The following is a 13,986-nucleotide window of genomic DNA, read 5'->3' as shown; positions in this document are numbered from 1 at the left end:
GTAGGGTGAGGAGTTTAGTGGATGGGACGAGGGGAGGGGAGCACTGGTTGTACCTTTTGTCCTGACTGATTCTCATTGCTGGGGGGGTTGGACTCTGCTTCTTTGGCAGCTGCCTCCTGTTTCTTCCACATTTCAATGTCCTGTTCTGCTTGCTAGAGAGGAAAGAAACAGTGTGGAAGCTGGTTAGATGGGGCAGGTCTCCAACTCAGGCCCCATGGTGCCTCTTACACCAGTACACAGTGCTGATGTATTTTGGGGCATCATGTACTCAGCCTTGCTTGGGCTGCCTCCTTGGAAGCCCAACCATGCAGGGGCTTAGTAGAGGAGCTCTGCAACCCCTCATTGGCACTGGGCAGGGTCACAGACCTCTGATGGGGTGGGGGTCAAAAATAGCTATGGGCACCAAAATGGCCCCACAGTATGCCAACCTTTTTATGAGCCACCTGGAAGAAGAATTCCTCAAAGACTGCACCATCAAACCCTTGCTATACTTAAGATATATCGATGGCATGGGCTTCCAAGGGTGCTCTCCCCTACCTTGGGGGTCTTTAAGACAAGGCTGGATAGGCATCTGGCTGGGGTCATCTGTCCCCAGCACTCTTCTTTCCTGCCCAGGCAGGGGGTTGGACTCGATGATCTGTTGAGGTCTCTTCCATCCCTAGCATCAATGAATCTATGACATCCTCATCATTTGGACTAAGTTCCATCAGAAATTCAACAATCACCATCCCTCCATCTGACTGACTATCTCTTGAATACTCCAACACCGACATCTCCTTTTTAGGCACAATGATCAGTCTCCATAATGGTAAAATACAGACCTCATTATACAACAAACCCACAGACCAATGTACATATCTCCACCGAACCAGCAATCACCCTAAACACACCAAAAAAAGCTGTGTTATACAGCCAAGCCCTCAGATACCACCGAATTTGCACTGAGGAGAACACCCGGGATTGCCACCTCACCAATCTTAAAAAGGCTTTCACCCAACGAGGACACTCCTCCAGAGAGCTAGATTGCAAGTTTGATAGAGCCACCCAGATACTACGTGAAGAACTGCTGCAGTACAGAAGAAAACCCCCCACAAATTGCACACCGCTGGTTATGACATATCACCCCTCCCTCGAACCCATACGGAAAATCCTCAAACAACTGCAACCCATACTAGAAAGAGACCCTATTCTTAAAGAAATCTTCCCAGAACCACCCATCAGAGCCTTCAAATAAGCACCAAACCTCGCTAACCTCATCACCAGAAGCAAAATTCCTCAAGCCCAGAACACACCGAATGGATCCAGACCATGCCACGACAAGAAATGCAAAACCTGCCAACACACCTCCACCACCCCCACACTCACTACATCCCACAACAGAGCCATCAGCATTCCCAGATCTTACAGCTGCACCTCCAGGAATGTAATATACCTCATCCAATGCACCAAATGCCCTGATGGAAAATACGTAGGAGACCAAACAACAACTGCGCACCAGAATGAACGCACACCGGAAATCTATCAAAGACAAGAATACCCAATTACCTGTGGGGGCACATTTCTCACAAGAAAACCACTCTCTCCAATCTCTCAGTCCTGATCCTCAAAGGCAACTTACAAAACACTTCTCAGAGACGAGCCTATGAACTCTACTTCATCAACCTCCTGGACACTAAAAATCATGGACTAAATATAGACATTGGATTTATGACACATTATAACCTGCCCGACAGTTGACTCCCCAGGTACCTCTCCACTATTCATCCCCCTTCTTTCCCCCGCACGCAGCCTGTCTCTCACCCACTGACTCATCAATTTACATCTTCACTGACTGCTTATCTTATATGCATACCAGCCCAGCCGCTGGCTTCTTTACTTTTCATTCCATCCAGGAAGAGCACACACCAACTGCAGAAACTTCCTCAGCCTGACGAAGGGTTTTTAAACCCCGAAAGCTTGCTTAAACATTTTTTTCCAACTATTTAAGTTGGTCTAATAAAAGATATCAGATTCACACAAAGAACCTTGTCTGCCTATGTCCTTAGACCAACATGGCTACAACCTATGCCCCTGGGGGGTCCAGGCACCTCCCTTTTTCTAGAATCATAGGAAAGTAAGGCTGGAAAGGACCCCAGGAGGGCATCTAGTCTAGCCCCCTGCTCAAGAAGGGATCAGCCCTGTCTTAGCCATCCTAGACAAGTGTCTGTTTAACCTGCTCTTAACAACATCAGGAGCCACCCTCAGGCACAACTACCAGGCACAGGGCCCGAAACATCAAGAATGTCCTAACTTGTCACAAGTAAAGCAGCAGAATGAAGGCACTGTCAGTGTCCTGCCACTGCAAAGACAGGATGTAGTTTATTAAAATAGGCTCAAGATACCAAAGGAATTGGACTGTTCCTCACTGCTGCAGAGCAAGGCATAGCCCCCACAGTTTGTGCCAATCTGACTGTGGAGTCAAATTTCTTCTTGATCCCATACATGGTAATCAGTCTGACCCAGAGCCTCAGACCCTTTATAAGTCCAGCAGTATCACTGGCACATCCCAGTCAAACTTCCCAGCCTTCACTGTAGCCAACACCAGTGCCTCTAAGGAAGGTGAAAAACCCCTAATGCCTGTAGCAAAAGGAAAGGAAAAAAATTCCTTCCTAGCCCCATGTGGCAACCAGCAAAACCAAGAAGCATGGGAAAACCAGACACCTTCCACTGCAACCTGGGAACTTCAAATATTACTCCATGCATCACACACCCTGACTAGAGAACCAGAACTCCCTTTCCTATTGTCCTGTGCCCTCCATAAACTTAGCTCCTGAAATTTTTTTCCATAACCAAGCCTCTGGGGCCTTTGGGCCAGACCCCGTCACAGCTCCTGGAAGGCTACATGTGTCCTGCCTGGGAAATGGGCCTCCCAAGCAGTAGCATAGGGCTGCTTGTCCTCTCTCAAGGTACCTGATTAAGTCTGCCCAGTCCACACCCATACTTTTCCAAGATAAGAAGTGTGTGTGTGGGGGGGAAGGAGTCACAGCTGTCCAATACACAAGGGCAGGGCTCACTCCTATCTTTCACATAGGGCCATGGCCCAACCAGAGCACTGGGGATGCAAGGTGGGATGGCCCCTCCACCCAGGCTATTGCTGCTAGGCCCCTTTACCTTGTAGGCTTTGATGAAGCGCATAAACGTCGGGAAGAACATGGTGGGGGGGGTAGTCTTGGGATTCTCACCAAAGTACTCCACAACCGACTCATAGGCCTCCTGCGGGCAAAGACAGAGAGACCCCATTAATGCAGCTGCCCTGCATGCACAGAGGTTGGAGATGCCTAAAGGTGCACAGAAGCACAGTTGCTGCTTCACCTAGTCAGAGACCCCCCTAGACTGCCTTTCTGTGTGCATTGTTCAGAGGCAGCATTGTCTAGCTGGAGCTGCACTGCATTGCTGCCTTAATGCATGGCCTCTCCCGTCTCGCTGTGATGCTGCCTCAAGCCCAGCTACACACAGACCTGTACCAGCCCCCTCTTCAGACCAAGCCCCTGTGCCCAGTAGGGACCAGCTCCAGGGCTGGAAGTGTGTAGGCAGGGCACCCCACCCAGCCCCAAGCTCCCTCAGTTCAGGTAAGCTCCAGAATGCGTTGCTCCAGGTATGGGGCAGATGCACCCACCTTGGCTGTCTTCCCATCAGTCTGCAGTTTCTCCATCACCTCGGTGTTGGCCTTGAGGAAGTCCTTGAGCACCTGGCTGTCATCCTGCCGCATAAACTCCTTGCGGGTTAGCTCCATGCCCTGCTGCAGGCTCCGCACATCCTGCAACATGCTGTCCAGGGACACTTGGGTGGGGAGAGGGAGAGAGAGAACAATTGAGAGCTGCAGTGACTGCCTGCCTGCAAGGAGCTTCAGAAAGAGCCAGCTGCCTGAATCAGAGGCTGTGCCCTTCTTGGAGCTCAGGGGCCTGGGGGTTGCCCTGAGTCCTAGCCACATGCCAGTACCTGTGCCTGCCTTGTCCAGAAAATGAAGCTCAGTGTGGAAACCTGTCAGCTCTGGGTACTTGTCGTTGATCACCCGCACCATATAGTGCAGCAGTGTCTGCTTCCGGTCCGTGGACTTCATCTCCAGCAGCTGAGGACAGCAGTCAGGTTGAGGGTTGAGCCCAAACATTCCCCCACTACCAGCGCTCATGTCCAGTTGTGTCTGCCTCCACCCAGTGCCTACCTCCCATGCTTGGTGGTCTCCATCTTCCCCCCACCACACTCGCTACCATGCCCAGCCACTACAGCCCAGCCCAGGCACCCTCTTCTCCACATCTGCCACTTCCTACTCCATAGCACAACTGCCCTTGCAGTTCATGCTTGCCCCCTCATGGCAGGCTTTCCTGGGCCCTCTAACAATGGGCCGCCATCTGCCTTGCCTGTCACTTGACCTGGTGTGGCCAACAGAGCTACCCTCTCCCCCCACCACAACAGGGGGCCTTTGCTGGACACTATATCTTGCTAGGACCAGGTGCAGAACCCTGTGCCCCGAGGGAAATGCCAAGGCATTTGCTTCCCATGGCCTCCCCCCTGGAGCACTGAGCTTCTCCCCAACACCTACCGCATCAAGGCTTTGCAGCCGGAACCCATAGGCAGCCCCACGTTTGCTGCTGTTCAGGTAGTTCCCGAAGGCCAGGACAATCTGCAGAGAGATGGCTGTAGCAGTCATTTGCCTTTGCTAAGCCACAGAGGCATCGGGCATCCTTGTGCTGGACTATGGCTTCCCTGCACAGCAAGAGGCATGGGGCACCCAATAGCCAGCCAAAGGGGATGTTTCCCAACCCCTTCTACTTCAGAGCAGAAGACTTGGCCCAAGCATGGGGCAGACACACATCAAGCTTCACATCAGGCCCCCAGCCCCACAGCCCAGGGCACCAACCAGCCAGGGCAGGGCTGGCTTGGGCCCTCTCCTCCAAAGTGAACACTGTCCCCTCGCAGCCCAGCCAGGGCCCCCAGTCCTTGTCTCATTCCCTTCCCCAGAGAAAGACCCCCCTCCTCCCTACCCTTGGCCCAGCCAAACCCCCACATCCACCCTGCCCCCAACCTAGGGAGGACCCAGAGAACCCCCTGGGCTTCCTAAGAAGGGACATTAGCAAATAGATTTCCATGAGTCTCCTTTCTCTCCCCAGCCCAAGACAGGGCACCAGACCCTTTCCCCCTGTTCAGGGCCTGGCCCCATCAGATCAAATGCCCCAAAGCCCCTCACCTCCAGGATGTTACGCAGCTTTGTGGAGGACTTGATGGACATGGACGCAGCGATAATGGAGTGGAGTTGCTGCAGTTAGGGTGAGAGGGAGCATGAGGACATTGTGCTGCTGGACAGCTGCCTGCAAGGCAGAAGCTGAGGGCAAAGTGCCTGCAGGGACTCCACGTTCCTCCCTACAAACTGCCCCAAACACCCAGCCTGGGCTCAGGCCCTGGCTAGCACAAGGGCTTTTCCCACAGCCCTGCTCCCAGCCACAGGCCCTGATTCACAATCCCAAGTGACAGGCTCCTGCTCCCCGCTGACAGCTCTGCTGACACTTCCTCTTCCCAGCCTGCAGCTCCTGGATACCTCAGCCCTGGGCCTCTCCTCGCAGCTCTGCTTCTGCCCCTCAGTCCTGACCCAGAGTCCCCCTCTGCTTCTCCAGTCCCGTGCCTCCCACTCCCCCCCACACACACAGAGCAGTGTTGAGGTGCCTCAGCTATCTCTGGCTGCTGTCTTGGCTGTACCGGCCCTGGCTGCACTTGTCACACAGCTGCTGTTTGCCCACAGATGTTTCTACACTACCTGGCAGTTTTGTGGCACCCACTTGCTTCCAATAAGCTTGTTGGAGCCTGCATGTGAGTGACTGACATGACCATAGGCAGCTTTGAAGTCAGGTCCCCAGACAGGAAGCGCCAGGGATTCACCTCCACTTGCCTACTCTCACCTTCCTCCAGAGGCCTCTGCAGTTCCTCAGCATCCCCAAGTCCCCTCTGCTCTCCATTCCTGGCTGACTCCACTGTGAATTGGGCATTACCCTCTGCCCCAGAGCAATGCTGTCAGTGCCCCCAGCCCCAGACTCGTTGACTGTCTGGGGCCTGCCTGCCTGGCTCATACCGGCATCAGGCGCTGTGCTGTGTCACTGAAGTTGCCCAGGAAGGTCATGACGTTCATGCGCTCAGCCAGGCGTGGGAGTTTGCTGAACTTGATCATGAACTGGTCCTCATCTGATAGCTCGTCCAATGGCCGCTGCTCCTTCTCATACTTGCGTATCTGCAGCAGTTCATACTCTGTGGGCAGGAAGCGCTCCAGCAATTCCAGGAAGTCTAGGCTCAGTGTCTGCAGGTCGTACCTGCATCAGGAGGGAGAATAGGTTAGCACAGAGCCTCAAGGACCCCTGCAACCATATCCTGCTTGGGTGTGTCAGAACCACTATCAACCTCCTCCGGATGGAGAGGGGTCAGGGCAGAGTCAGAGCCAGAGCCAAAGCCGTAAGTCTTGACTGTAGCTGCTTGTCCCCTCATCCCCCTTCCCTATTCCTCCATCTCTTGCTTCTCTGTGGCATCCTGAATACCCTTACCCCCACCTCTAAGCCCCTTTTAGACACACTGCCCCTGATTGTCCTGGCACTGCTCAATTATGTGCCCAGCTAAATCTCCTGCTCCATTCTGTTTGACTGTTAGATCACCCTCCCAGCCCCATCTGTCTTTCTGTCTGTCCATTCCATCAGGCAGATCAGGAGGTTTTTGGGGCCAGGGCCAGCTCTGTAACTGACCTATACAGGGCCTGGCACCCAGGACCAATCTGTGTGTGGATTTCTAGGTGTCCTTGTCATGTACAGGATTCGTAACTACCTCTGAACATTAAGGATAGAACCCAGGTGTCCTGATCCCCAGTCCTCACCTCTCGCAGAAGAGAGGATTGGGAGGATCAGCTCAGCAGTGGTAATGGACTACTGATTCAGCCTGTGTCAAGTGCCTGACACCATAGCCCTGATAGCTGTCCTCCACAGGGGTCCAGTTGAGAGCTGGTTGCGGGTACTGGCTATAGGTTTGGTGCAGGGATGCACAGGCAGCTGGGGGGAGGTGGATGTAGGCCAGTGCCCACATGCATGGAGAGGACTGGCTCCAGCTAGACAGTGAGGCAACTTCCAGCATTTCCTGCCCTCTAGCATCCTGCCAATGGCTCCGGCCAGTCCATGCATGCACAGAGGCAGGGGGCTGGGGTGGCACTCACGTCTGGATGGCTTTGCAGATGCTGTCAATGCTGAAGCCACCTTTGCGGAGTGTGATGGCCAGGTTCTTGGCCCGGTTGGATTCTATCAGCGTCACCTTGCTGGGGGCCTTCTGAGTGGCCTTTGTCTTCAGGGTGCCAATGTCCAGGCTGGGTCCTTGTGCCTTGGTCTTGAAATGCTCCTCAAAGTCATTCATGTCCAGCTCCTGCAGGGAGCAGGAGACAGGCAAGAAGAGGTAGCAGCAAAGCAGAGGAGCATGTGGAGAGAAGGGAGGGAGCATAAAGGGGTGGGGAGGGAGGAGAGTGGGATGAACATATGGAAACAAGGCAAGCAGGTTACTCCAGGGCTGAGCTGGCTGTAAAGCTACAGCCCTGAGACCTGCCCCCAGCACACAGAGATCTCCTCTCCATGGTGCTGAACTGCTGCTTCAGGCAACTCCTGGGTGTGCAGAGCCTACAAGACAGCATGCTGGAGTCTCCCCTTTGGGAGCAGGCTGTGGGGTTTTCATCCAGTGGAGAAGCTGCTGCCTGACAGCTCTAAGCCTTCCTGGCACAATGCTAACCTTAGGCACATGTTCTCAGCCCAGCAAACAGCTCACTGGCTGTCCAGCTCAGCCCCAGACCACAGCAATTTCCTCTACCCCAACCCTCTCCAGACTTTACTAACGCCCCGCCTCCCTCCCACCTCCTCCTGTTGCAACGAGCTGGTTCCATCCCAGAAAGGTAGCCTCAAGAGCAGATCCTCACCTCCAAGATCTTCTCATCATTGAGGTCGTTGAAGACAGTCCCATTTATCTGGTTGGGTTTCAGAGCTACCCAGTTGAAAATGGGCATCCGGAACTTGGTTTGTATTGTCTTTTTGACTTTGACTGCAACAAGGACAAGGATGAGAGTCAAGTGGGATAGGGCAGGAGAGCATGAGAGTAGAGTCAGTTCCCATGGGGTACCATGAGGCCGGGGACCCGGCAGGTCCTCAGAGCAGCAAAGGTATGAGGGGGCTCTTCATGCCTCTACCACAGCAGAACACAACAAGCCAGGTGTCCTGAGTAGAGGCCCCTGTCCCAGAGGTGTGGCTTTGCTGCCAGAGTTGAGGAGACATGGACTGAGGTAGTAGGCAACTTACTGGACTAAGCACCCAAGCTGCCCTGTCCATGGCGCAATACAGAAGTAGATGGACAGGAGAGCTAACAGGGCTGTAGTACTGGGGCTCCCTGGCCCAGGACAATATCCTCAGAGGGCTGGTTAGGGATGTTAGTGAGGTGGTGTGAGTCTCCACATCCCACACAACCCAGCCTTTCGACTTCTGCCTTGGCAGAGAGGCAGAGACACCTCCCTCCCCTTCTTGGGGATGGAGGAAATGAGAAGCCAGCCAGGCAGTGCCTGCTCTGTAACCTCCAGGGCACTCCTCCTGGCACCCCTGCCCTCATATGAGCATAATGTTCCCTTCTGTGCTGAGCTGCACCCACACCCCAAGCTTGGCTTACCTGAGCTGGCTGCTGTGATTAGGCTTCCTCCCAGCGGCTGTCCCATGGGTGGGGGTGGGGGTGGAGGAGGAGCAGGGCCATTAGTTGCTGAGAGGGGAGGTGGGGGTGGGATTTCCACCCCAGGCAATGGTGGGGCAGGTGGAGGGGTGTCAACACCAGGGAGGGGTGGGGCTGGCGGTGGTGGAGAAGGCAGGGACTGTTGCTCGCTGGATGGGGTGGGAGGGCCAGCATCTTTGGTGGGGGGTAGTGGTGGGGGTGGTGGAGGAAGAGCTGGAGCTGCAGCAGGAGATGGTGGTGGGAGAGGGGTGGAAGGAGACAGGAAATCTGCAAAATAAATGCAAAGCCAATGAGGCCCTCCACTCAGACTAACAATGGAGGGTTCTGGGCCTGGGCTTGGCAAAGTGGGAGGCGTCTGTGCCCTTGCCCTCTCTGACAAGTCCCCTCCTCCCTCTGTGACTCAGTTTCCCCCTCCCCCTTCTGTGATGCTGATCCACTTTGCAGAGTGCTTTGTGACCCTCCAGCACAAGGTCTCCATGTCATGTGCTTTTCTTGATCTTGTGTGTGCTTGCATCCCAAGATGGTGCAGTGGCTGGCACAGTGAGTTCCTGATTTTCAGAGGGGCAGGTGCACCCCTCAGGGAGACTTTGGGGGGTTCTGCAGGGCTGGTACCCAGGGCAAGGTTGCCATCTAGAAATCCAGCCTGCCTGAAAAAAGGGGCTCCCAGCTCCAAACAGGATGGAGCAGGAGAAAGACCCCTAGCCCTTGGTGTGAGGAAGAAGGTAAATCCGAGTGTACCATTGCCTCACTCCATAGATGGCTCTGCCCCAGATTGGGGGAGTTCCTGGTTCCATCCAGAGACAAACAGGGCTCCTCTCCTCCCTCCCACCACCTGTGCTGCCCATCAGAGGTTGGCAGATACCTGTGCTGGTAGAGGCGGAGGCTTCTATAGTAACCACGGGGACGATTGGCGTTTCTATGACAACAGGGACAATCTCGATGGCAACGTCTCCCTCTGGCCCACGCAGGATCCGGACTAACCCTTTATCCTCCAGCTCCTCCAGCTTCTGCTCCAAAGCCGAGCGATATGATTCTGTTGGCGGCTGTGGCTGTGGCTGTGATGGTGGCGGTGGCTGCAGGGGGGAGCTCACTGGGCTGGCAGACTCGCTGAGCTGGTCCTGAGCCAATACACAGAGCACAGAGCCAGTCAGTGCCACCCCCACGTCACTGGGCAGGGAGCCCAATTGCTAGTGACCCACACCGGAGCAAGTGCTCCCTTCCTACAAGGAGCAGGGAATTATCCACACCCAAGGAGGGCCCAAGACAGCAAGAAGGCATCCTTATGTGCATGCACAGACAGCTAGGCAATTCATTCCCTGAGAAGGGGCCCATGTTCCAATGCCAAGAGTGCCAGGGCTGGAAAGTTCACTGCAAGAAGGGTTGTCAGTGGCTTCTCACATATACCCAGGATGCTTGTATCCCAGGGCTGGAGTAGCATTCTCAGCACCTACTGCATAACCCTGCTGACCCTGAACTCTTCCCACCCCAAACTCTTCCCACCCCGCTTCCCACACCTGTATGTGCCAAGCTCGCTCCTCTCCTCCTGTTCTCCCCCTACTTTCACTCCCCACCCCCGCCTTCAACACCTCCCACTTGGACGTGTCAACCTCTGCTCCATAGGGATTGCACCCCGCTCCTTGGCTTGATGCCTCCCTGCCTTGGGTATTGCTCTTCCATCCCCACTGGCCTCACCCGAAGCATCTCCAGTTCCCGGCGTGCCTGATTCAGCTGCTTCTCCAGTTCTGCGATCTTGGCCATGGACTCATTCTCTGAGTCCTGGAGCTTCTCTGTGAGCTGCAAGAGGAGCCTATGTTCAGCTAATGCCCCCCATGAGTGGGACAAAGCAATGGGACTGAGGTGTATGGCAGGGAGGGACACAGCACACGGGGAATAAGGTGGGATATTGCAACTCCAACACACAGAGCATCCAGGCCCTTGGACATCTGGATGCCAGCATGAACCCTTTGCCCTCCCATATCCCATTTTCCCTGCATCCTGCTGGAATCTCCCATGCCACAGCAAAAAATGTTTCCTTTTCAAATGACAAGGATTAGGAGGTTCCCTCTTCCAGGACACCATGGTCCCTACGAACAATCACAGGCCACTAGAACCTCCTGGCCGAAGCAGCAGTAGTAGAAGGACACCCTGGGTTGGTGGAGTTATCTTTTTATCAGGCGCTTCTTGTTCTCTAGCAGCTGCCACTGGAGAGTTGATGGAGCAGGATAGGCTGCTCTCTTCTCCCAGGACCATTCCCTAGCCTATCATTCCCTGGACTATGTTTGCATAGGCAACTATTCCATCCCAGAGCTTGGTCATGCTAAGGGCAGGAGGCGAAACCCCAAAATTTCAGCCCTTCCCCCTCCACACAGGCCATGGAGATGTGCAGGACACGATCACAGGAAAGTATGACTGGAAGGGACCTCCTTTAGGCCATCTAATCCAGTCTCCTGCTCAGGACAAGATCCTCCATGACTAAACTATCCCAGCCACAAGTGTCTGTCTAATTTGTTCTTTAAAATTTTCAAGGATAGAAATTTCATAACCTCTCACAGTAGCCTGTTCCAGTGCTTGAACATCCTCATAGTCAGAAGGCTCTTCCTAATCTCCAGTTTAAATTTCCTATGCTGCAGCTTGAAGCCACTGCTTCTAGTCCTGTCCCCTGCAGCCAAAAGTCTCTCTCTCTATAATCATCTTGCAGGATATAATCATACAGGATACAATCACTCTCTATAATCATCCTTCAGGTATTTGAAAACTGTTATCAAGTTCCCCCTCAGTTTTCTTTTCTCCAAACTAGATAACCCTAGCTCTTTCAGCCTTTCCTCATAAGCAGGGATCCTGGTTTTCTCTGTTTAAAAATCCCAAATTCTCTGCTAAAGACCCCATATTTTCTGATTAAAACCCCCAAATCTGCATTTTTCTGCAATTAAAATGAAATGCCACTATCTATAGATCTATATCTATATATCAGTTTTAACACAATGTTTTACTGACATATTTACAATTTTAAAGCAATTTGGAAGCCTAACAGTGCCTTGATCATTATAATAAAATAAATCCTAAATACCTATATATTTTGGCATTTGATTTTGGGTTTTTTATCATGGTAAATCAGAGTTCCCCTGCCCCTTTCACTCACCAGGACATGGGTCCAGCTGCGACTGTCCGCACCACTGCTCTGTGGTGCTGAGCATCCCTGACATGCTGGTGCCCTGCCGCTGTCCATGCTATTGCCTTTTACTCCCAAGCCACAGCTCCCTTAGCCCTGCCAGTGCTCCCACTCCCAACCTACAGCTCCCACCAGCCTGCTACTGCCCCTCACTTCAGTCCTGTTGCCCCCTGCCCCCACACCCCAGCCCCTCAGTATGTGAGGAAGGGGGTGCGTGCGTGGGAAAGAGGGTATATGGGCACAGGATACACATCGGGGGGCAGGCAAGGGCACAGGTGATATGTGGGGGAGTCAAATGCCCCCCCCAATTTCTATGCCCAGTGTGGTGCAGGGCTGCAGCTGGGCCAAACCAGCTCCGGGCAAGAGCCACCTCTGCAGCCCAGCGGGCAGGACCTGGCTCAGGAGGGCGTGCCACGCCAACATGGTCACCAAGGTGAGAGACAGCGGTATTGAGTTGTGTGCCCACTGCTGCTGGGTGGGCAAGGAGTGCCTCACCTTGGCGGCCATGATGGCATGGCTCTTTCTCCCACACCAGGTCCCACCTGCTGGGCTGTGGAGCCAACTCCTGCACAGAGCTGGTCCAGCTAGGCTGGAGCCCCACACCCTGCTGTGGATGCTGCCCTGTGCCCCACTGTGGATGTAAAAATCTGGGGTGGTATGTGCCCCCTCTGCCCCTCTTCTGCATCACCTGTGTTCCCTCTGCCCCCTTGCTGCATTACCTGTGTGCCCCCCGGCCCCTCCGCCGTGTCATCTGTGCCCCTCCACACCCTGCTACACTGCCTGTGCTCTCCTGCGCCCATAGATTTACCTAGAGATAGCTGTAGGAGCTGCTCTCTACCACCCTGCCTGGCTGCCACATGCATGTGCGTGCACACCCCTTGCCCCTGTGTCTCACTGCCCCCAGCTGCAAGCAGCCCCTTGCAGGCTGAAACTCTGCAGTTTTCCGGGTTTTTCTCCTTTCTACAGCAAGCGGAAAACCTGAATCCCATAAGTCACATTTTCCAGGCCCCTAATAATTTTTGTGTGTCTGTGCTGGACTCTGTCCAATCTGTCCACATCCTTTTTGAAGTGTAAGACCCAAACTGGACACAGTTCTCCAGGTGAGACCTCATCAGTACCAAACAGAGTGGAAGAATCACTTCCCTTGATTTATAAGTGACACTCCTGTAGTTAACACAACCCAGGATGCTGTTGACTTTTTTTTTTTGTAACAAGAACACACAATATTCAGTTTATTGACTACAGTAACCCTTAGGTCCTTCTCTGCAGTACTGCAGCCTGGCCAGTCGTCCCCCAGGCCATGTTGGTACATGCAATTATTCTGTCCTAAGGACAGGACTTTGCATTTCTTGTTGAATTTGATCTGATTGATTTTGGACCATTTTTCTAGTCTATCCAGGTAACTCTGCATCCTAGGTCTGCCCCCCAGAGTGTCTGCAACTCCACCTAACTTGGTGCCGTGTGCAAATCTGTTAAGCATGCACTCAGTCCTATCCTCCAATTCATAAATGAAGAAGTTAAACAATACTGGAACCAGGACAGACTCCTGGGGAGCTCAACTCAATAAATCCTCCCAATTAGATGTCACGCTGTTGATGACTACTCGGTGATGACTACGCACCTGTGCCACTTGTTCCTGCAGGTCCTCCATGTGCTCCAGCACAGCATTCTTGGTCTCCGTTTCCTCTAGCAGGGCACCCACATCGAAGATGTTGTCCAGGTATGCCTGAATCTGCACTTGTAGCCTGTCGCTCTCTGTGTGGCGCAGCCTCTGCAATGAGGTAGCCAGGAACCCTGTTCAGAACCTGCCCCAGGCCCAGCCCCCACCCTACCAGATAATCACAAGTGCCTCACATCCATGGTTCTCAGAGCTGGCTCTGAAACCTCCACACACTTCCTGTCCTGGGTGGAGGATCTCCAGCATCTGAGCATGGCTTCTTTCTCTTGGCATCGCCAAGTTTATGGCCCACTACATTATTTAATGTGTGGTGCGTACAAACCCAGTCAGACCAAGCAGCCTGTGTGGGTAGACGATCATGGGCAGAGGGTGCCCTCAGTTA

At 53.6% G+C, this 13,986-nt stretch overlaps 1 protein-coding gene across 5 annotated transcripts in view; it reads right to left on the bottom strand.

Moving 5' to 3' along the window:
- FMNL1 (formin like 1) overlaps positions 1 to 13,986 on the bottom strand; it is a 65,436-nt gene that overhangs the window by 5,296 nt on the left and 46,154 nt on the right. For all 5 annotated transcript variants that reach the window (XM_006026386.3, XM_006026388.3, XM_025207338.1 and 2 more), the window contains 13 exons: positions 13,548 to 13,697; positions 10,450 to 10,551; positions 9,620 to 9,875; positions 8,701 to 9,024; positions 7,964 to 8,085; positions 7,220 to 7,422; positions 6,101 to 6,335; positions 5,225 to 5,293; positions 4,580 to 4,660; positions 3,979 to 4,108; positions 3,656 to 3,819; positions 3,151 to 3,252; positions 54 to 152 (listed from right to left, as the gene is read on the bottom strand). In XM_006026386.3, the coding sequence (XP_006026448.2) occupies positions 54 to 152; positions 3,151 to 3,252; positions 3,656 to 3,819; positions 3,979 to 4,108; positions 4,580 to 4,660; positions 5,225 to 5,293; positions 6,101 to 6,335; positions 7,220 to 7,422; positions 7,964 to 8,085; positions 8,701 to 9,024; positions 9,620 to 9,875; positions 10,450 to 10,551; positions 13,548 to 13,697 (2,037 nt within the window). The remainder of the gene's footprint in view (positions 1 to 53; positions 153 to 3,150; positions 3,253 to 3,655; positions 3,820 to 3,978; positions 4,109 to 4,579; positions 4,661 to 5,224; positions 5,294 to 6,100; positions 6,336 to 7,219; positions 7,423 to 7,963; positions 8,086 to 8,700; positions 9,025 to 9,619; positions 9,876 to 10,449; positions 10,552 to 13,547; positions 13,698 to 13,986) is intronic.

The sequence above is a fragment of the Alligator sinensis genome, unplaced genomic scaffold (genome assembly GCF_000455745.1).
Source record: "Alligator sinensis unplaced genomic scaffold, ASM45574v1 scaffold919_1, whole genome shotgun sequence".
Classification (NCBI taxonomy): domain Eukaryota; kingdom Metazoa; phylum Chordata; order Crocodylia; family Alligatoridae; genus Alligator; species Alligator sinensis.
This window is presented reverse-complemented; position numbering and strand designations above follow the sequence as displayed.